Source organism: Homalodisca vitripennis, chromosome 8 (assembly GCF_021130785.1).
Source record: "Homalodisca vitripennis isolate AUS2020 chromosome 8, UT_GWSS_2.1, whole genome shotgun sequence".
Classification (NCBI taxonomy): Eukaryota; Metazoa; Arthropoda; class Insecta; order Hemiptera; family Cicadellidae; genus Homalodisca; species Homalodisca vitripennis.
The window spans coordinates 10,831,010-10,855,628 of NC_060214.1; the positions used below are offsets into that span (position 1 = coordinate 10,831,010).

At 33.5% G+C, this 24,619-nt stretch overlaps 1 protein-coding gene across 3 annotated transcripts; it reads right to left on the reverse strand.

Moving 5' to 3' along the window:
* Nucleotides 1-683: 683 nt before the first annotated feature.
* LOC124367283 (RNA exonuclease 1 homolog) lies at nt 684-21,604 on the reverse strand. 3 transcript variants are annotated; one of them, XM_046823996.1, is made up of 3 exons: nt 21,151-21,604; nt 11,863-12,078; nt 684-2,409 (listed from the first exon to the last, which is right to left on the reverse strand). In XM_046823996.1, the coding sequence occupies exons 1-3, from the start codon at nt 21,266-21,268 to the stop codon at nt 1,121-1,123; spliced, it is 1,623 nt and encodes a 540-aa protein (XP_046679952.1). In that variant the 5' UTR covers nt 21,269-21,604; the 3' UTR covers nt 684-1,120. The 3 variants fall into 3 exon arrangements, with proteins under 3 accessions (XP_046679952.1, XP_046679951.1, XP_046679953.1); XM_046823995.1 differs by having other exon boundaries at nt 684-2,412; XM_046823997.1 differs by lacking the exon at nt 21,151-21,604 and adding an exon at nt 15,755-16,626 and having other exon boundaries at nt 684-2,412.
* Nucleotides 21,605-24,619: the final 3,015 nt, after the last annotated feature.

Sequence of the window (24,619 nt, forward strand, 5' to 3'; positions counted from 1 at the left end):
ATTGTTTATGGCATTTTGGGTCCTTCTGGCTGAAGTGGAGGTTACAACAATCATTGGAAGGTGGGATATTGTAAAGAAAATCTTCATATATCCAGTTACCATTTCCACCTACTACAATTTTATAAAGTTTTCCCCTCTTTTTCCAATAAGTTTAGGAACCTCATAAAAAGGCTGTCCTCACAATTTTCTTGATTAGAATTTTATTCAAATAGCAAATATTCCACTATACCCTTTTTTTAGGAAGGAATTAAAGCTATCAAAACTCCTAATGGTTTGCAATTATTTTTAAATTGCAATAATAAAAACCAGCAGAGCAGTTAATAAAAAGTCATAACTAACAAGATGTCTGAAGTTACATTATGGAAATGCACTTTACAAAACTGACAGTAATTTTGACTCAAAATAAGATTTAGAATTGCCATTGGAGAGTTTAACATCTTCTTAATTTAATATCTTTAATATCTCAATAGTACTTGGAGCTTGATAGTATTTAACAATTTTCACAAGTCTTTAACTGGAGATAAACAGGGCAAGTGGTTAAACTTTAACGACAACGAAAAACAGTCACAAAGACTAGAGGGATGGCATTAATTGATAATATTTTGTAGCACATGCTTGTCATCTCTATTTATAAACTTTTAATGATTTGTTTTCAATGATAAAGGTAAAAAGAACAAAAGTGGTCTGTTTAGAAAACTTTTTTTATCAAATTTCCCAGTACAAAATACATATCACTGCAGTCTCCAACTTCCAGGACAATACCATCATCACAACATTCTCTTGAAATTAAGTTTCGTCCATCAAAATCCAATCACAGTTAAACTTTACAACACGAGCCCAATATAAAAATACTTGGATCTTATTACGAATAAGAAGACCTATATAATTACACAATCATACAAAAGTCACAAATCCGTATATAAAACTAGGAGGAACTAATAAAAAATGCGTTTTGACTAAAATCGATTGGTCGAGAATGAAGAGCTGAGATATGTACATACAATGAAGCTTAAACCTAAATATAGACTAAACGAAAAAAAACTTAACCTAGAGAATGAGATATTTACATATTTACAATAGAATCACGAGACTTAAAAACTAATTAGACTAAAGGACATCTTCACACACTAAACTTAAGATTAAGGTGGTAGTCCTTTTGGATTCTGTACAACATAAGACCGATACAAGTCCTCGCGTCTTCTGAACTGTCGTGGCCAGCAGGAGACGTTTGTATCGATCTGTTGAGGAGATAAATTGCGAGACTTTTCAACGAGCGGCGATAAGGAAGGCCGTAGTGGTGGGGAAAAATGACAGAAGTGTCTACACATGTATTATGGATCATCTTCAGGGCACGTAGATCATTTTCTAACCCGTGTCCGATCAGAATCGTGTCGGCTTTGATAAATCCCATGAGGTCACTTTGCACCTCACGCAGTGACTTAGAGCACCTACCGTTGCTGTAGTCTTTGGCAGACACGCCCGAGAACCTGGTATTATAATCTATTACTTCCGACTCTGGCCGGACTATCGAATCATAGACCAATTTTCCGTCTCTAGCGACGACTGTGACTCTTGCCAACTCTAACCCTGTCGTAGTGTAACACATCTCGCAGTCTAATCCGTAGATACCCGGAAGCTCGTCTGCAGGAGGATTCTTCCGTGGGCGTGTCCGCACAAAGCCCTCCAGAGGGCCATTCATTCCTACGGAGATGCCGCTCCAGACATGTAATCTGCCTAAAGTGCACCCTCTGGAGTGAGGTTTCCCTTGGCAGCACACGTAGTGTGTCGGATGCTCCTTATTAGGATGGATTCGTCCCCAATGGTAGACACATTGCTCTTCACTTAAATATTCGCCATTGTTGGTGACGAAGAATTCCTTCATGCACCTGACGCACTTGCGTGCCTCAGCTCTCGTCTCAGTTGGTAGTCGAGATACCCTCCCTCCGTAAGAATGGCGCTCATCCTCCAGGCTGTTAATGAGACTGTTCATATAAAAAGAATTATTTTCTTTTGGCACAAATTCTCTAGCGTTAACATCAAAGCCAGGTCTATGGGTGTTTATAACTTTCTGGCTGGGATCGGAAGTCTTCATAATCATCCCTTTGCCTGGATACAGAGCATTCTCGAACGGAAACCCCAGTTCCACGAGCTGTTGGGGAGTCATGAGGTAGGTGCGAAGATAGGCGTCCAACTCGTACTCCGAAGACAGGTTGAGGGACTGTAACTGTCTTGACATCTCCGGTGACGGTTTCTGCTTCTGCTTTCTCACCGTTTCCTTCTTCTTCACGGTACCCGGAGACCCGTCATCCTTTCTGGTCCGGTTTTTCTTCTGCCGTCGACTCAGTGTGGGCTGACGTGGGTTATTCTCTTTGTTGTTCTCGCTTCCGCTTGATGTACCACTGCTGCCATCTGCTGAGCGAACAGAACCAGCTTAAGTCTCATCCAACATTTAGTCAAATACAGATTAAAACAAACAGGACAAATAAAACCTAGACAATCTGGGCCACCTCTGTCCGTAAATCTTTCAAGAGTGGTGTTTCTATTAAAGAATTTACAAAGTGATTATTCTATACATCTTATCGCAGTTTTAAGACAAAAACCAATTTTTCAAAATTCATTTTAATTCGAATTCAATAATTTTAGATACGTAACACTTAAAAAACTCCCTTATTTTATAACAAAAAATTTCACAAACAAACGTACTGGTCAATCTTTAAAATTGTATTTTATGATATTTATCATACTGAAATCAACTTGACAATACCTAAACTTAGAAGGGAGTTTAGATTTATTAACTACAGGTGTCAAGTTGCAGATAAAATTTATCTAACACTTAAAATAAAGGATTTAAATGATAAGATTCACAAACAATACGTCCTTCAATCAATGACAGGAAAATTCCATTTTGAGACAATGACGTTTGATCCAAGTATTTTTATCCTGAATGGTTTTCAATAAGTTAAAGGACAACCTGATTATTTTCTGCAGTAAATGAAAACCAGCACTTAGCTTTTGCATAAACACGGATTTACATTTTTAAATACAAGATAATACTGCTTAAGGTTAAGACGTCTTCGTATAATGCTCCTATGTAAAGTAATCCAAAGAATTTATTATCAAAGAATAGAGTGCTTGTATTAATTTTCTAACGTTGAAGACGGTCATACTGTAAATTTTACATTAGTTTTTTCATTTCCTTTAAGAACATTTATTAGATTATTGTATTACTGTAATTACTTTTCACCAATTATTATATTCTAAAGACAAAATATAAAAGTCACTTGGGACAATTCAATAGTCACTTATAGGTGTTGTGGGGGGGGGGGGAGGGAGGGAATGTTGAGAGAGACAGCAAGACAAGTCTAAAAATAACCCCAGTGGAGGTATCCAAATGGGTGATACATCACCACACCACATCTGGAGTTTGTTGAATCTTTTACATCAGGCTAAACTGAAATACTTTTATTGGAAAATAATTTTTGTATATAGCTCTATTATTGTTATAGGCAGTAACACGATATAAACTTGTCTAATCCTAGTTGGGACATGATAGTTAAAGCTTCACATTTCTAAATACCAATATTTACCAAACTGAAAAACTGTATACTATAATTTAAAAAATATATTTTAGAGCAGCTTAAGATAGTGTATAAATTTGATACTTAGAAAATATTAACAGAAATAGAGTTAAACTCATCAGCAAAACCTTTGAATTTCACAAATGTTTACAGCAGGAAGCATACAGAAAATAATTATCTTATCCTGTTGTGCAAAGCAAATGGTTAATTATAGTTCTGTAAGACCTACTGCACGTCACAAAAATAAAAGGACATTCATCTCAACAGCTTATCAATCGAAACAAATTCGTTGTCGTAGCCCATAAAGCATTCACAGCTCACTGAATCCTATCTCCACAGGGGCTGGCACCGGGCCACACTGCCACTGCCATCTTGATCACAAGTGTTGAGCCGTGCCGCTACCTCAAGCCCATTCACATCTGTCGGTGTTAGACCCTACTTCAAACCAATAACGTAGCGAGGAAAAATTGTTGGGGGGTCCAGAAAACTGATTTTTTTCCAGTAGTGGACAAAGAGTAAGACCCCATTTCATTCCTTTAAAGTTCTTAACCCGTTTCTTTATTGAAAACGACTTTTCAACAGTACATGTCAGTAATACTGAATTATTAAATTAATAATAATTGTTTACTAAAAAAGTAATTGAAAACATGGGGGGTCCAGACCCCTTGGATCTCCTTGCTGGCTACATCCTTGCTTCAAACGAAATGAAGTTTAATGACCAATCGAGGGCAATAAGTGCAATCCATCTGCAAACATCGGGCTGGGCCCCATTTAACTAATACACTATTATATCCTGTTAGTTTCGACAAACGTGTATTCTTTGTTTGAAGGTTACACCGACCTCACCACTTTCATTAAAGTGTTCACTTTGAAATGTTTTAACTAGATTATAGATATATATATACATTGTTACCGTTATGCGTTACAGTAACAAAATAAGATTCTTTAAGAACTGAACTGCCCTCTTCATCGAGTGTCAAATCTTATAAAGGTTTAGTATTCAAGAATGGTAACATTTCAAAGCAAGGCGATCACAGTGGTCATATGAAGTGGGATAAAGCCTACAAAACAAATTGTGAAGAGAATTCTTTCAATAAAACATTTTCTTGTACCACTTGTACCACTAGCCTTGGCAACCTCCCCATCATGTCTACAAGCACTATAAATTACTGTGACATTTAGCGTTGCACTTTATGGATTAAATTAGTAACAGTGAGATTGGGAACTCTACACCTGTGCACTTGTTCGACACCTCCTTTCGTGATTTGTGGATAAGTTTCCACGTCAACTAACAAGATCAATTCATTCTGATGGATAAAAATATTTAATTTATCTATTCGAACTGTTAATAGTACATTATAGATATTAAGTTTTACTTCGAATGTTGCAATGCCTTGTGGCATTTTTAAAGATTTTATTAAAGTTGAATTATATAAGATGAATAACTTATAAAATACGAGTGGATGACATGCGTAACATAACTTCAATAATATTGAAAATGTATCAATCTCTAATCTCTAAGAAGAGTAAATATCTCTGAGATGAGGCACGAACTCAGAAGTACTAAGGTCTTTATCAGAATGTAATCAACTAATGATAATAGCCATGCTCAGTTCACACTTACTGTAACTCTCGGCAAAGCTGACATTCCACATTTTTTTCTTTGAATCTATGGAAATTTATGGATATTGTGTGTGTGTGTGTGTGTGTGTGATTATAAACATTAGAATGTCATACATGTGTGAATTGATCAGGAATATAAGAATATTGTATCGGAATTTATCGCGAACATGAGAATACTGGGTGAAAATTGATCAGAAACACAAGAATGCTGTTGGTAAGATCCTCACACAGGCCAGTGGTCCAAGATGGAGAAAAAAATGAGGCTAAAAATGAGACTGGACTAAAAATAATTTCATAAATTAATGCTGATAATCACAGTGAAATGTACTTTTAAAATAACTTCAAGTTAACCTTCCTACTATTTTAAAGATTTATGTATAATGCTGAAACATTTATTTCAATACATATTTTATTTGAATAAGAGGCAAAAGTTGTCATCTCTAAATACTCTACTATCAATTTATCTAATATTCATTTTAGGCCCTTACACCATCCTTCGAGGGTATCACACGTGCAAAAAGAGAAAGAGCGGTACAAACAGACTTTGTTTTGTACTGCAATTACAAACAGTGAAAAAATTTGAAAATGGATCATAATAAATTGATTACTGATTGGACTCAATATCCAAGTGCCTTTAAGCCGAATATTCCAAGTTCTTGTTCCTTACCAGTCTATTAAGGAACAATATTAAAAGAACAGATACAATTTTGAAATACATTGGTCTGGCACAAAAAGAGGCGATGAAGAGGGGGTGAAAGTTCACTTCCTCGCTATCTAAATGTGACACGAGCAGTGTGTTCACATTTTCTCTAATCTCAACTCCCACCGGGACTTATTCTCAACTCTGCTCTCACAGCTAAACTTTTACACGAGGCACCATTTCATTTAAAACTGTTTTACAGTCGGGTGACTAAGAAAAATGTCACATCCGCCTGACTCATTGTAGATTACATTATCAAGTTATCGCAAAGGGGGCTCGGTTATTGGTAATCTATTCTGGAAGTTGGCAACTGATAAAGAGCCAGTTGACACTGTCACTGTGATAGGCAAAGTTAAAATAAGGAAATCCACACGTCACACTTTACACTACACTACTCGAGATCCCCGGTTGTGAAATCTTTACAGAGTCGAGATATCCGAGAATAAGTAATTAACTCAACACACACTTCGCGGTTATCTCTTAATCAGGTGCTTCAGCAGAAATATTGCTTTTGTCCCAGAAACGAGCGTGAAATACTGCAATTGTCAAGATAGATGAAAGTCTTTGAACATTTATTATTACAGGTAGAAACAATGCTATTTATGAAACTTTTTTAAAATTAATTACACAAGAAGACACAGTAGTCTATGACACACATCACCTAAATACATATGTCCGCAATGTTGGTATCGAAAAGTTACAAAAGATCTGGTCCATAGCTATGTTAATATTTTGTAATTAAAAAAAAAAAAAACAAGATTTCAAAGTATTATTAATTGAATTTGTAAGTTGTAAGTAAATTACAAGAATAAAACATTACTTTATCAGTTGAAAACTCTTGAGCAATTGGAAAAATGTTTAACTAATCGTTATTAAACAACACTTTTCCAATATTATTTATTTTTGACTAGGCCTTTCAAAACCTAAGCTGGAGTCACCTCTTTGGTTTTGAAAACCGTTATCCAAAATAAACAATATAGGAACAGTTTTGCTTAAATAACTATTACTTTTTAAGTGATTGAATAAAAATGTACTATTATTTTATTTTTTAAATGTACTTAATTAATGAAAGTGAAAACTTAATGGTTAAACAATTCTTGGGACAACTTACAGTAAAAAAAGAAAACTAAATAGTGTGTGTCAAAGTAAGTTTTACACTTATTAACTAACACAAAAACGGTTTCATGGATTTGCCATTTCGTTACATAAAGAACCACATCGTCTAAAGAGATGCAGGAATATAAGTTCTGATCGGAAACATTTGTACAGACAGGACGGTCAGTACAGAAATCATTGAGATTTTGACGGCCATTTCTGTACTACTTACCGCCCAAACATTTACCACTATACCGCACAAGGACATGTCATTGTAATCGTACTAAGGTAACTATCATTGGAAATTTATGTTTCTGTTTCCACTCGAGAATGGAAAGCACAAGGAAATGAAAACGAAAACACCAGATACTAACCTAAATACAGTCCACAAAGTGGAAACTAAAACCAGATTGATGACACGTGGATGGATTTGCGTTGGACTGATGAGTTACACTGATGAGGTCACCAAGCCGATGACCTCCAGTGAACATGTTTGGCAAATACACAGTGTTTTACAACACACGGGTGTGGGGGGAACAACAGTCGATTGTAAAACATGTGAGATTCAGTCAGCGGAGCTGTTTGTTGTGAAACGTGTGAGGTTAGAGTCCTCAAGGTCGTGATGACTGGGCAGAAGAAAGCTGACTATAATTGGGGATATGGGTCAGGTCATATGGTGGTAGCCTACTGTACTCTCTACCACCGTCGTATTGTGTTTCACTGACACAAAAACTCCTGGTAATCGTTCTTTCGCAACTCAAGTCAAATCATATTTTTAGTTAAATATAATTTTAATACTCAAACTAACTATGACTGTGCCAGAGTAATATGTAACAAATAAAATAAACTTATATAAAATAATTTTCAACTCAAACTTCTAACAATTTGTATCAAACACAGTTATATGTACTGATATGCTTATTAAGAATGTTCTTGAAACATTATCAGGTAGTTCTCCCAAAAATAAAAAATACAATTTATCACGATTATTTTCATTCATAGCTTAAAGATGCTTGGTAATCAAACTACATTTTATTTCTTTAGAAATATTTTCATTGGTCTAAATTTGTAAAAATAACTGTTTGGCGAACAATCAACATTTGATTTGATTAAGAATACTAAATTAGTATAATTTTTTTATTTCAAAAATTAATTTCAATAATTTAAGTTATATATTTATATTTAACATTGTTTACTTCACTACAATTTTTCAATGTTATTAATAGTAATAAAATGTTTTTATAAGAAACATTCTTGATTAATCTTCCTCTACTGAGCCTCAAAAAACATTTTAGGAGCTAAAGCTGACCTACATAAATATAAATCAAAATAACATTTTATATAGTTTCTGAAGCCTTTATACGGTCACTGAACTGAGGATACATCAGATTAACTTATACAAAACGAGTAAGACCAACTCTACGGTCACTGAACTGAGGATGCATCAGATTAACTTGCACAAAACGAGTAAGACCAACTCTACGGTCACTGAACTGAGGATACATCAGATTAACTTGCACAAAACAAGTAAGACCAACTCTACGGTCACTGAACTGAGGATACATCAGATTAACTTGCACAAAAGAGTTAGGCAGACTACAGTCACTCAACTGAGGATGCATCAGATTAACTCACAAAACGGGTTAAGCCGACTCTATGGTTACTAAAGAGGACACATCAGGTTAATTTGCACAAAAGAGTTAGGCAGGCTCTACGGTCACTGAACTGAGGACACATCAGATTAACTTTCACAAAACGAGTTAAGCCGACTGTACGGTCACTGAACTAAGGACACAAGGACAGCTACATTCGTCTTGAAGCGAATCTCGCGTCGCTAATTACAGTATCAGAGTTTCCTGAACTTGCCTTCTCCAAATTCGACCAATTTCCTCATAATTGCCCTGGCCTAGATGACATGCCAGCACGCGCATCAGCCCTTGAGAGAGCCAAAACTGGTTCGATTCCATGAGATGCGTTAACATTTGTTTTGTTTACACAACTTCATTCATAATTAGGTTAATTAAAACCACTTCTACCTCCTGAATTTTAAATTATCAACAGACCTAACTATTGCCGATAAAATTACTGTAGAATTAACAAACAGTAATTCTATAGTAGTATCAAAAGCTGTGCTGTACAGTACACAGGATTGCTGTCTCTTTAAAGAGACAGGACCACATATAAAGCGCTTAAAAACCGTTTACTTTGGGGTCAGGTTTATTAAATAACATTCTCTGGGCTCAACAATGAACTCAAAATATTATGTGGATAATTTCTTTCAAAAACTAATGCGAGTACAAAACTATTGATCTAGTTTTTTTTAAGGACAAAAGTTCAACATTTTGATATTCCTCTAGCTGTGCCTTTATAAATTTTAAAATGCATGTGATAATAACTCTAGAGATTTATTAACGACATAAGTAATTAATTAATTTATCCCACAATGACAACGTCGACAAGATCGTTTCACTTTGTCGCTGCAGCTGTGCAACATCGAAGATTACTAATGCGCCTACTACGAATCTAATGTAATTTCAACAGCCACCAACTCGTACATACTCTCTCGGTGTTAAAAACAACACAAGTCACGAGGTGTGACAAAAGTGATAACACCGAGAGTGTCGTTACTGGCCAAGTGTTAACTGGCTGACAACTTTCCTGCGGCTCAGCACATCCTTCGCTTCGCCCACCCATGGAGGTCAAGGAGAAATTATGAGATTGGAAATTACAGGCATTCAAGTAATAATAAATTGGAGTCACAGAATCCGAAACTCCAAGATTACAAAAATTACTCCTTGATGCCGAACAATATTAGACAGAGACATATATTTGCCTTTTATCCTGTTTTGGATTTGTGAAAAAAGATGCCTTTTCAAATTTCTCCATTTAAAAAAGTACCTAATCCATTTGTCAGGTCGTGAAATTAAACCGCAAAGACATGACATTCAGCAGGTTTTACAGTAATGCTTAATAACATGGTCTTTGTACCCTGTTAGGACTACATTAGTGAAAGGCAATAGTCGATGACATTCCTGCTTTATTAATAAAACAACCGCAATAACATTTGTTTGAAACTTTATCTATCTGTGAGATATGTTTATGATAATAGTAAATATCCTTCAGAATAAGTAATTGAAATTCTTCGTATTATGGTGAGAATATTTTTCTAACTGATTAGTTTATTTTTAAGTGACTCATAAATACCAATAATTATACCATACAACATTCTTATCAGAAATCTGATAATCACTTTAAGTTATTATCCCTCTTCAATGGGCTTAATATTCACAATTTTTACCAGAAGGATAGAAAATACGAAAATTTAGTACTAATGAAATACTCATTAATAATATATTTATTTTGCAAGTATTATTTCCTCTAAAAAGGCCGTAAATGCGGTGAACGTAAACTCATTTGACCTTTCTGTAGACTATTATCAGTGTACAATAAAGCACTGACGTAAAACATAACACAAAGTGGTTTGTTTACACAAAATCACACTTTGGCTTTTGCGTACTATCCCGGGTACGTGATAATAAGAATGATGTAATTTGGCCTGATACGCCATCACTTGACCTCATCACTAACACTGATCTACATCTGTTACCAGGAATTGATGAATAGTAATACACCGTCTGAAATTGCTGGGAAGATCATTGAAGCTTCTTATTACGACTACAGAGATCGCTTTTTGAGTTATTAACCTCCTCAAAATTTAGGTCTTGATTGCGTAATCATAAATTATCACTAACTGATTAATTTAAGTGAAAATACCAGCAGCAATAAGTACAAGATAAAAGAAGAGATGAATAAATATTTATGTTTTGTAAAGCTTTAAATCTGAAAATCTATATAACTTGTATTATTATTTTAATATTTTCCACTAATAAAATGACATGACAAATACAAATGCTTCTTTAATCCCAAATGCTTATTATTCCACAAAGCTACTCCCCCGATTCTGGCTACCAAACTGAGATCTGCTGACTTCAAATAATGTGCAACTCGATCTCTTTAAATCTGCAGAACTTATCCTATTAAGAGTTATTGCGCACGGGTCGGACAAACAGACAAAATAACAGCCCACACCATTTTAAGAAGGCCCTGCCGTCCTTAATAAATTCGTCTAATTTTCTACAGCTAAATTAGTGACAATTTATGTAAAATTTTATCACATTGCCGTTCACTGGTTAATACCTTTCACTTGAATCTACACTGCGTACTGCAAAAACCGATGTGTCACTTACATTTGGCTAACCCCATGGATATCGTAAGAGCCGCACATCACTAACCTTAAATGTTGGAAAATCGGGGGAAAATGGCTGGTCAATATGTTTAGTTTACTACTGAAGGATGACTGTGAGACTCTCAAGGTGTTAAAAAGATTTTGCAATAAACGAAGGTGTGTTGTCTCCCCTGTTAGCCTTCACTGTAAGAGATTCAACAGAGCTAGCCCACATTCCTTCAAATTTACAAGACTGAGATTGCATACGATATTCCTCCTTGGGTTTAACATGGGATCTCGACAGGTTATTCCTAACCCCATTTTTACTTACCCTAAATATCCTGTCATTTTGGAAGCAGCTTAAATATCCTTTTAGGATCTAAGTTTAACAAAGAGTTTCCCCTACTTCTTCTCATAAGATAACAAAACAGACCTCTCGGTTGCCCGATTACTGAGTCAATCATTCTTACTTTTAGGTAATACTTGATTTTGGGTTTGAATGTTTAAGAGATTATTTTCGGACCTCACACTAGTCATCAACCATTTAATCCCCTGTTCAATTTATCCACGAATACTTAAATCCCTCATACGGCATTGTCAGGAAGAGTTTTAAAGCGAACTTCCTTCTGAGAAATATTTACCTTCAGCACACGTGACAAGGAACTTTCCGTTGGGACTGAAGTCGATGTCAGTGACCTGACCTGTGTGACCTTTCAGCGAGGTGACCATCCAGGAGTGCGTGTAGGTCTGTTTCGACAGCTTCTGGTTCCATTTCTCGGTCTGATGCTTCTTCTTATGCTTTGAAGTCGTAGCGTGATCCACCGCCTCCTTCGGAGCGATGGTATCAGTTTCTAGACCTGCGGACAGAATCGGTGTTGTGTTAAAAGTTGTTTCCATAATTTGATGCTGAAATTCGAGTTACCTATTTCAGAATTAACATAATTTCATACTGTTTAGTTTTGTTTCAGCATGTGTCTTACCACATTAATATTATAGACAGAACCTGTCTGTTTTAACCCCATAAAAAAAATGAAACTGGATTCATCTTACACAATACTGTTTGATCTTCCAATGGCAAATCAAAAAACCTTACCTGAAAAAAACTTTAAGAATACAGAGTCCTTAATAAAGTTTAAAATTTTACCTGTGTAAAATGGCAAGATGTCTCATTGAAAGATAGAAATTCTACTCGTCTTAGCGATTTTTTTAAGTACCTCAATAATATTCAAGTGATTGAACAACTTTCTAAATTTGATGTTGAAAGATAAATTACTAGGCCAATTAAAAAAAATTAAATACATTTGGATGCATACAAATCAAAACTTTAAATCAGACATCACAGAATATCCTTAGACAAAAAAATAGGGAAGTAAAATAATTTATAATGTAATTTCAGTTATGATACAAAATTGAATCTAATGCTAGTACAAGTTAAAGCTCTCTTTGAAAACTAGAATGTGAGAACAGCAAACAATCATATTTCACACATAATTTGCCTAAATCGACAATGAAAAATCCAAAATAATTAGAAATTGTTTTGAGAAGTAAATATATATCATCACTAAGACAGACACTAATTTAAAAAAATTAAGGATAGGTGTAATTTACTCATTTAATATGAATTATAATAAAATGAATACAGCTAGCGTAAGCAATGTATGATGTAAACTAGCTTACGATATTTTAATCTTCTCTGCCACAAAAGAAAACTATATTGCTAACCCCAAGGGTTAAGGTAAAGCGGAATAAATCTCCTTTCCAAATTTTGAAACCGAACCTCACAGAAAAATTTTAAGTTTGAATTCCAAGACTATACTTCTATTTTTGGTTGTTAATATTTATGTTATTGGTACATAGTTAATTATCCATTGAAACATACAAAATGACAAAATAACAGGCCTATGTGTAGTAGATTATATATATTGTTATCACCTTTCTGAAATGTAGGCTACTTCTGGGTATGCTACTCACAGCCTAATGCTAGAGCAAAATATTTGGTACTTTGGTACTATCTGGAGGCTACTCTGTCCCTAACTACTACTTGTTATTACACAATATAAGTAGGGTAAGATTAGTTATTTATTTATATGTTACTAGTAGTAGTGCCAAAGTTAAAGTTAATTTTTATGAGCACTTGTGTAATCCAAGTTTGAATTTCAATACTATCTCGAGGGATGTTTTTCTTTTTTCACCACAAGTGTGGAGCATCACAAAAGCCTGCACTCATCGCGATTTTACGTGCCACTGGCCATAAGTGCATGCTTTGGTGCCGCTCCATAATTCTGGCAAAAAAAGAAAAACATCTCTCGAGGTAGTATCCAAATTTAAGCTCAGATCTTGTGAACGCTCTTAATTTTTTTTCTATTTATAATACGTACATATATATATTTACCTGCTTAGAAAGAATAATAACAAATAGTAGACGACAAGAACAGAGTGGCCAAGCCGGATAATACCACAGTACAAAATCTTGAAGTTTAAATTCAAAGCAAGTGAAGTTTAAATTATTTTTTTATCTACTTAGATTTTGTCAACGTACAAACTAAATTTGAGTAGTCAAACATGAGTTTCAAAACAATCATACTTCCTTAGAATTTAAACCACAATATTTTGCTCAAGCCATTTCAAACAAGCTAAATGATAAGAACACTGACGGAACTTGTTACGGTACTACAAAGCACACTAGAAAATTTGAAGCCAATTTAATGACTCCTACAAAAAATATAATATACATTGAACATGTAAGGATCTATAAAATTATAAACAGAATAATTCATAAATGTTATACTAACTCATCTGATACGGACCTGCTAATTCTAGACCTCTGTTTTTGGGCTAAAGCTGAAATCCACACACTGAAAACAATTCCACCAGAAATTTATAATTATGTACCCTATCTGAGTAGCAATGAAATAAAAGTTTAAAAGATCGAAGAAACACAAGAATTTTATTTTGTTAGAAACCTTGCACAACAGTAACTACAGTGGTTCGACTACATCGGAACAGTACTTATCTACTAGGTTATTTGCAACAATGTTAACAGAGCATATGAGCTCTCAGTTAAAACAAATACCATGGCGATTCACAAACTAGGTCATACACACATCCTAGCCTACTGCAAGTATGCTCAGATAACAACTATCGTGTTATTTCATTTAATAATTACATTCTATTGTATTTATTTAAAAATTTAACCATCAGATAGCATTTGTTCATTTTTAAAGTAATTTCAAACGATTACTAAGAGTACCATAGTAAGTTATTTAGAAGTTAATTTTAAAATACTTCAAGGTCAATGACATAAATCATTTGATGGCCATGAATAGTTGAGGGTCCAAATCGATAGAGAAATTTACCCTTTAGGAAGAAATCTATCATCAGCTGCACTAGTTTTGTTAGGAATCAAAATGGGAGGGTATGAAAGGTAGTATTCTCAGATCATATTTTTCTTACCTTAACGAAATTGTAACCAACCGTCAGACAAGTAAATAAATGTTAAATCAAGTTATGAAGTCTCTACATAAAGTTATCTGACAATTATTTATGTGGCTGAGGGTGGGAGTTTAATTGTGTCAACCTAAAAAAAAAAAAATGTAATGTGAGTTAGAAATTATTGTTTCAAATTTTATATTTGTTTGTACCCTCCCATTTGGGTCTCCTTAAAAATTAGCGTTGATCCATTTCTTTCTTAAAGAAAATTCATCTTTTAATTTAAAGAAAACCCCTAGGTTGTGTGTCTATACACTGCAAATTCGCTCCTGAACTGTTTAAATATCTAGTACAAGAAGTGAAATATTAATGTTTGAAAATGAAATGAAATTAATTTATAAAATGTTAGCAGAAGCGGAATAATAATAAATTAAGCTCTTATCTCATTTCACTTACAACCATACTTTTGTGTAGTAATACAGTACAATACAAACATTTTACATGACAGATCATCACATTTATTGTGATAAAATCATTTCAAATTAATAGCAGCAAATGTTAAAAATTCAAAAACTATTTTTAGAATATAATAGTAACAAATATGCTAAAACAAGAATTATAAACTTTCCAATTTTTTGAAAACTAGGGGAACATAGGCAGCAAAATGTACTGTTTGTATTTGGAACAGGAACTAATATATCAATGAACTCATCACAATTAGTGAACTAGACAGACAGACAGACAGACAGATAGACAGACAGACAATGTTCACACTAAACAATTAAAGCTTGCAGATATAGATTAACAGAGAATCATTGTTTACCATGTCCACTGTACCGATATTGTAATTGTTCAACAAATCAAATTGCGAGTAAAAAAACTTGATTTGAGTACATATTTTGAACAATTATCTGCCACTGACATGATACGCTTACCCATGATGGATCAGAACCTCAGCCCAGTCCAATTTGACACAAAGATATTTAGCAGCTAAAGGAAAAGCGACATGAAAGTGTTGTCTCTGTCTCGACTGACTGAAAGCTGTAGTGAACTAGCATTGTACTATCACCGTTGGGTAAACAAGACAGAATCTGATGACATTACCTGGGTAAACAAGCAACAACATGGTACACAAGTAAATGGTCCACTCCAGTAGACTGTGTGGCTGGCACCCACTACCTCTCTGCTCTACTCTACTGTTCAGTACTGTACTACTACACCACACCACCACACACTACTGTACATCACACCTCCCAGTGTGTGAGTCAGTCCAGTTCCTATTCACTGCTGACTCACTCTACACGTGGCTTGGTAAACAAAGCCATGACATACATACTGCAATACAGGTTCTCTTTATCAACATTCTGCTTCCTTTGTATCAATATCTCATCTCAATCATTCACTAGCTGGAAATTAGTTTTTTGATGATTAACAAACTGAGAGCATTTACTCATTTGGAGACATCTTGCAACCCATTCATCTTTTACATAATTATTTTTCATTCAAAACAACCTATTATTCGGTTTCAAATTTAAACTGGTGTAAAGACTAGAACTTAGTTGGAAGTTTTAGTTTACTTTCAATAATGTCACAAAAACAAGTAAATTAAAATTAATTTTTAAATGATCCTGAAAGAAATTGTTATTTAAGTTAAAATCTAACGGTTTCAATGTTAGGTTTCAATGTTACGAAGCCAACAAATGTGATCAATAGGACTAGTTTGCCTATATTACTAGAAGAAGCGATTTAAATTACTTAACAAAGTTTGTCAGTACGTCTCTGCAATTACTATTAAAACTAAATATTTAAAGCCTTTAAAATCCGCACATTACAGTATAAACTTCTCACTGCGGAAGTGCTGAGTAGGCTAATGAAATGTACTGATTGGACGCCCATATAGAGAAACAATTTCCAACATTCAAGACTATCAACTTTTATAATAGGTGCAAAACAATTTTGTGAGTTAAAATAGGTAAGAATTCATTTTGGAAGGAAAAAATTATATTAAAACATGATAATTTAATAACTGTACATCCCTTAATGTTTTTACTAAACAATTTTTAATAGAGAATCCCGAATAAATAACGTTATTTTGTGTAAAAAGTTAAACCTACAAATAGTTCATACTAACTCTATGTAGAAAGTTATGAGAAGCAGAAAATAGGAAATGATCTTAGAAGTAAATTTACAATTAGGAAAGGAGGAGAAAACAGATAGATATATATGAGTATCCTCCACAGAAATACTTCTTAAGTGGTCTAATTAAAATATGTTATTTAATAAAATAGGCTTGATATATATTTTAATTGTTAAGTGCAGTACACTATACAAGAATAACAGGCTTTAACGTCAAATTGGCAAATTAGACTAAAATCAGAGTTTTAGATTTTCTATACGTTATGAATGCCTTAAGTAAAATAAAAAATACTAGGCATTTTAACATACAGTTGTGATATCCAAATTTCAGACAAGTTTTTTTTTAAAGCAAATCCGTACTTAGTAATTTGGAAAAATTTCTTAGTTTTTTTTTAAAGCAAATCCGTACTTTGTAATTTAGAAACATTTATTTCCCATCACAAAATACTAATTTAAGGATTAGATAAACTTTTGATACCCTAAAGATCCTAAAGAAAAACATTTAGAAAGCCGATAGAAAAAACAGAAAAGAGTTAAGGTGTGGAAAGAATGAAAAATAAAAAAGAGCTAAAAAGGAACTTGTTGAACAGGCAGACAATAATATCCTGGCCTGGTGACAAAAAAAAAATATCCTTTAAGGTATTAGGGTGCAAAGCCCAAATATATTTTTTTACCCTTGGAAAAGGAAGGAGTTGAACAGGTTGATAATAGTGTTCCCAGCCCTCAGCACACTAATGGTCATGAACAAAAACCTTTGACGTAGTACTTAAGTTATCAGTAAAATATAAAAATTCTACAGGGTCTGATAATGAATGCCAGAGTCCACTAGATACTTAAGGACTGTTTGGGATAACCTAAATATTTGTTATAGAAATGAAATACTGCTACACATATAGGAAATTGTTAAAATTGGTTATACGTCATTTTAGATGTAGTAATGTGGGGAAGTAAATATTATCCAGTTACTTTTCTAATGTAATCTAATAGCAATGGACTGATATTAGTAATTAGGTTTTAATGTTTAAAGTTAAACAATTAAAAAGGATCTAACAAGACATTATTTAAATGCATGTAGGAATTACCATACCTACCAAACTAATTATCGTGTTTTAGAATTCACCTGAAATAGTTAGCAGAACTTTCATAGCCCAATTAAACTAAAACCTTGTCAGGGCAAAATTATTCACTACCAGACATAGAATGTTTTGGGAATCGCATTAATCTAAGTAAACTAATTAACATGCAAATTATCACTCATATTTATTTGTTAAGTCTTCATTTATGAATCTTAATAGGCTACAAATTTAAGATGCTACTAACTAGAGATAAGGCTTTCTTCCCTGTAATCAGATATATAGGTTTTGCAAATACGCTGTTGGTTACATGTGTTTCAAAATACAGATATTTAAACTAAGGAATGTTCAGAACCTGTATATTGTTCATAATGTATTGTTGAATAAAATATTTAAAACAATTAGCCTATCAGTAGTTTTCAGATTACACACACATATTAATTAAACCCAATAAACAAATAGAATTTCAAGGGTCCCCACCTATAAACATAGTTTTTTTTTGGTCCTTACACCAAGTTGACTGCGCAGAAACAGATCGTCAAAATCACTTAGTATAGAGCCGCAGTGAAGGTGTTAAACAATCTACAAAAAGTTGCAGCCCTACTGTTCGTACATTTGTCAGTTTACCCAATATCTTAAAAACATTTATAAAAAATCTTCATATAAGTATAAAATAGGGTTATAAATTGAAAAAGAAAAAATTCAGCTGCTTATTATAAGTTGAGAAGAATTAAATAATTACTATCATCAATTAAAGGGTAGCACAATCAAAATATTTTGTAATGCAGTATTAATTCTGTCATACAGCTCTTAACACGCATGTCTATTTATCACAATTATTTAATCCCAAAAATTATATTTGGGTAGAGGCATTTTATTTAACATTCCTGAATATCTACTTCAACAATTAACTAACAAAATTAACTAATTGGATTGCAATTCCATACTGGACTGTAATAATAATTAAATGTAGGCTAACTTGAAATTGAACTAAAATTTAACTTTGAAATAAAAATAATCATAACATCAATTTCATTGTGCTTTATCAAAAGCAGACTGCTACAGACTTTCTTATATTTGTTTCCGTTCTGTTTATTAGTCATTTACAACTAATGAAAATAGCTGTTCGAAACTTGAACTTTGATGTTATATTTTTGAATTTAGATACCATGGAAATACTATTTTATAATATTTAACAATATAATATGGCAAAATAGAAACTAGTAATATGTAATTGATTGATTATCACAGGGCCTATACTTCGTGAACATGTTAAAAAAAAATACTAAAACAATATTTTCTTGATTTCAAAGCAAGAACTGATTCCATAAGTATTTACCAAAAGTGAGGTATATTAGAGGTCAATTAGAAGTCTAAGACGAAAACAAGGCATTACTTAGATTTAACAACAAGAAAAAATCTTAATTACACTCAAAAAGGGATAGCGTCTAAGCTAATTTGGCAATTAACTATCCGAAAGTAGGATTTAAGTGATATTGTTTGGTGAGGATAATTTTTTTTTTATTTCCTTCACGTAAGGAAGTCTTCCCCTTAAAACAATCTGAATTTATATCAAAGTATGTTTTGTTTAATGCAATGAAGCAACTTTAGTTTTGTGGCTGCAGTATAGTAAGTGGACACTACCAATTCAGTCTGGGCATCAAATTATCAGTTGGAAATACGTTAACTGTTGTGAAAAAAATTTTAAATACAGTTATTTACAATTATTTATTACCAACTCTTTTTAAAGTATTAAATGGCTATATTGTTCCAAATTAATTCAAAGTAAAATATTTAGGTATGTGAGTAATGGTCGTAAGTACAATGGGGTGCGTATGTGTTATATGTATCACCAGCTGTCGAGCACATTTATCCCTCAAAATAGTAAAATTAACTAAATGTTTCACTCTTTTGTTTGTTACATTTTATAAATACATATAGCCAAGATAAATTAGTTCTTTATTCATCATTACACTGTAATATGAAATAACAAGCTATAACATAATTTGGTTCAACATTTTGGTTTCATTGGTTTTAGATAATCATGAATAAATAAATATTAGGCTACTTAAAATGAATAATTCGTTTTGTTGATTTGACTAAAGAGTGGTGGCTGTTTGTTATACTGCTGCCAATTTATATAAATTGATTTATAAAACCATGATGCCTACTACATCAACAACCCACATGCATTATTTTATAGCCTAGCCTACAATTTGTAATTCCAAAATTAACTTCATCGACCTTCACAGTAATGTATTAATTTAGAAAAGTTTAGGCCAACGTTATTCACATACTTTTGGCTACTTGTAAACTTTAGTTGGCCTATGTAATGAGTTCTATAAAATTACTAGGCAACAAAATGTCTAATAGCCTAGCCTATATTATAGTGATAAAATAAATTTTGAGTTAATAATTGAGAATTTAGTTGTTATTATTATTCAATAGTCTATGTGACCGATATAAAGGATATGAACATCTTATCTCTCTGCTAAAAGCTAATAATGAAGTGTAATAGGCATTGAACTGAAATCATTTCACAACTTATGCTATTCTATAATTTTAGTATTTATGATTTTAAAAATTAGTTGTTTTTGTAAAAAGTGAAGGTGTATGGTTCGAGTTTTTGATACTTAGGCTAAATCCAATAGTCAGTAAAATAATAATACAAAGCTTCTAAAACAGGTATTTTATGAAACCTTAAACAGGTTGTCAATAAATTATTTATATCTAGCCTATAACAAATTATAACATAATTAGGACCGGGTTTGATTAAAAAAACAACTAGAATTAGCCTAGTCGCATTGTCTGTATTGAGCTATAATTCAGATGTTAGCTATTTTTATTTAATGTGGTTTTCTTTTTAGTACTTTCTTAAATGAAATGCAACTAATTAGAGAACTGATTGAAAAATCAACAGTATTTTTATATGCTTGTTTTTAATTTTTGTGGTTTTGATTTAATTTCTTTTAATTTTACTCCTTGTAGGAGTGGCCTTGTACACAATTCAAAGTTAAACTATTTGATTGTTTTTTAAATCTAACGTTATAGCTCATAAAAGTGTAAAATCATAATTATGTAGACAACGACTACTTTTTGTAGGTTAGGAGTTAGTGATGTATTTTAGTTTTGATCAGAAGGTCCCTATGATTTTACTCATTACATTAGAAAGCAAACTAACATGCATTTGTGATTTAATAAATACTAGAATATTTTATACATTGCAAAGGACACTTTCAAATATTTTTTTCTAAAGAGTTAAATAGCGAGAGAAACATAAAGCAGCCTTACTTTGCACGTTTTCTTCTTTGGTCTTGTTTATTAAGTATGAAATAACTAAAACTGTCGCCCCTAATATTACGGACAAAATAACAGTTGTGTTGTCGCTCACTGCACTTACGAACTCCATTTTTCACAAAAACTCACACACCCGTTTGGAAATACACCCGGCTCACCGCACAACACGAGGTTAACTGCTCTGGCACTGGCTGTATACAAATGGCGGGAAGTTTCGTCGATCAGCTGCAACCAACTCGTCGTCGCCGCTAGAGGAGGCAGTGAGTGAGTGAAGATGAGTGTATACTCCGCTGCGCGCCGCTGTAGTAGTACTCCACAATGTAGTAGTGCACATTACCAGTGGCGGGGAAATGTGGAACATGTGTGAACTAGCGTGCGCAGAGAACTCCTTCCTTCTCCGGATTTAGGAGACGACTAACTCTCTTCGCGGCTGATCGTGAAATGACTCCCCCCTTCCACGACTCTTGACTCACTTTTCCGGTACCGTGACGTCAGAGGTCGGTGGGTATCCCCTCTACATTTTACGCGCAGCATTCCAGGGGCTCGCATTTCCTGCGGAAACACGTTTATTTTCATCTTAGAAGAGCGGAAAGTGCGATAACGCACAAGGGAATTCCCAGAAGAGTGAGTAGTCAATTCTGCTCAACACTTTACAGCATCCACTTTACTAGCGGTCAAATGACTCAACGTTTAACTTTTTTAGTGATAGGCATCTTGCTTGCGTGATGACACGTGCAGTGGAACGTTTAAAAATGTTGTTAAAAGTGGAATTTAAAAAAATGTACATATAATCGGTAGATTTGTTTAGGCACTGAGTATATGAATGAAAATCTACAAATCTGTGTTTGTTCTTATTCAAGAACGATATCACATCCCAAAATCCACTCAAATAAAACCACCAACTAACTTTCCGGATAAAAGTTGTTGCCAAATGAAGATTCAGAAGGAGTTAACAGTATGTTGTAGTAAAGTTACGAAATTTTACTCATAAGAACAATGTTAAATCTCACGATGTTTTACGCTCTTATTTCCAGTCGCAGACTTATGGGAGATGTCTATTTTTAAGGGTATAATCAATACGCATCCAAAAACTTTTTAATTAAAAAAATACTTTATGAGTTAATCAGAAAAAAATCTCAAAATGTGTTGTACTTCATAGGTAAGATATGAAAAAGTATACATTAAAAAAAAAACGAAACTAAAATCTGTTTGGATGCATATTATTTATAGCTTTAAAATGAGACAATTTCCATAACGCTACGACAAAGTTCTATTATCAGAAAAAAATCTCTGTATTGTACAGGAATCGTGACGTCCGGTACCTTGCTGCAAGGGCCACGCTTAATTCTGGAATAGTCGAAAAAGGTTCCCGTACTTTGCCCTCAACAAGTATAATGAACTGCCACTTCCCTAAAGTCGGTCGGATTTACTAAAATCTAAAAGAAAGCTGCCTTTGTTTAAATAAATATTCCGTTCATGGAAGTTTAAAACTGTCCTGTTTTGTCTTCTTGTTGTTTTTAGTTTCTCATCAAGCTATTGTTCAGTTGTTCTAAAACGGCATAGATATCGAAAACCGCTAAAGGATAAAGCAATTATTTATTTTTTATCAGATTGAAAATAGCTATTAGTTAACGCTGTATAATTACATTCTTGCCCTCTTCTATTAATCCTTCAGTCCAATGTTTTATTGTCAACAAACAATTTTCTTTTGTGTTTCTGTCGTAAAAATGGACAAGCACAACGACTCGAGAGTTTCCTTGTTCTTCTGGCTTTTATTTGAAAGGGACATACCTGTAGTCAGGGCCTAGTATCAAGGGCTGCGCACCATTTTGCCTGCCGGCGTGACCCCCTGGTCACGTGACCGCATACGTCACGAACCTGACGTCTGCCGCGTCTACCTGCTTGCCACTATGGGAGGTTTACACGCTATTACACATCAGTAGAACAATATAATTAAGGACATCCTTATATATTCTTAAACTGTGTGATCTGCTGAAACTAGCAGTATAAATATATTTCCGTTTATATCGATTTGTAAATTGTACAACCACAAAAAGGCGTGTTTGAACTCCGAAATGCAATACATTGAAAGTTTATAAGCCTTATTTTTTTGGTTAAAAACAATAATTTTTTGGCAAAGTTATAGTAAATTAGTTTATCTATAAGTTTCATTGGAAGAATTGGAATAAAATATTATTAATATTCCCTTAGGCTTTTCTATACAAATGAATAATAGAATAATTTTAGAAAGAAATAACATCCGTCGAATCTACTTTTTTTCAATTTGCACACATCTTATTGGTTAATAACTATTTAAATAATTTTATGGATATGTTTGAAAATATTTTGTGCCTTAACTTAGGCAAAGTAAATGTCTAGTAGAACCGATGACGAAAAGATTGCAAGTCCAAATAAAATTAGTTCGTTCATTTTACAGCATTATTTGTTTACTGTTTTGTTTAAGACGTTAATACCTAAAACTACAATTAAGCATGTTAATAGATTGATACCACTTAATAGTTACAGCACTTATTTATCTAGTTCAACACTGTTCTTCAGTCTTTTTTTTATTGAATCCACTTCTTAGCTTTTTTAAGCTGTTTCCTCTTGAATTCTAAGTTACTATTAACGTTCTTTAATCTAATAAAAGTTCTCACTCTGGCATATACGTGTATGGCTTGCTTGCAAACATTAGTTTTGTCCTCAGGGTCTTGACAGCTTTTGCATGCCTTCTTAAAGTTTTAGAATGCATTTTCCTTTGTTTCGCAATGGATTTATACAATATATCATGCTCTCTTCTCAGATTAGTTATTTTTTGTTCTAAAACATCAATGGAAGATTTCAGATTGTTGTTTTCGTCTAACAGATTCTCGCATTTTTCGCAAACAGAACTCGGTTGTACGAGGTTACTTTCGTCTAATCGGTCTGTATTTAGCGGCTCAATTCGAGTTTTTTTTTGGACTTAAACTGTCTAATCGTTCAATTGCGTTTTTACGAACACGTCGTTTTTCTATCCGTTCATTGCGTACATCGTCATCGTCATTACTGATAGTGGGAAGTTTTATTGACGGAACAACAAAGGGCTTTACTTTAATAACAATTTCTGAGCCATAATAAGCGATTTTTCATGTCATCAATGTAGTCAGATGGTGCAAAATGATCACTACACACATAGGCATTCTTACAATTTACCGCGTCTCCTCTTTTACACTTTGATAACCAAATTTTACAAGTCTCACTGTCTTTTGGAAACTTATAGTACACTACTCGCTGTTCACTTCCTTTAGTCTTTTTAGAGTTATTTGGACAAGTAGCCACAGCACAACAACTCATTTTGACACTGCATAAATAGACTAAATCCACATCAAATCACTGAGGATCAACCTCAATTAAATCACTTCGGCATGTGCAGCAGCGTGTAAACGACAGTGCGCCAATGTAACACATGTTCAACGCCAACACG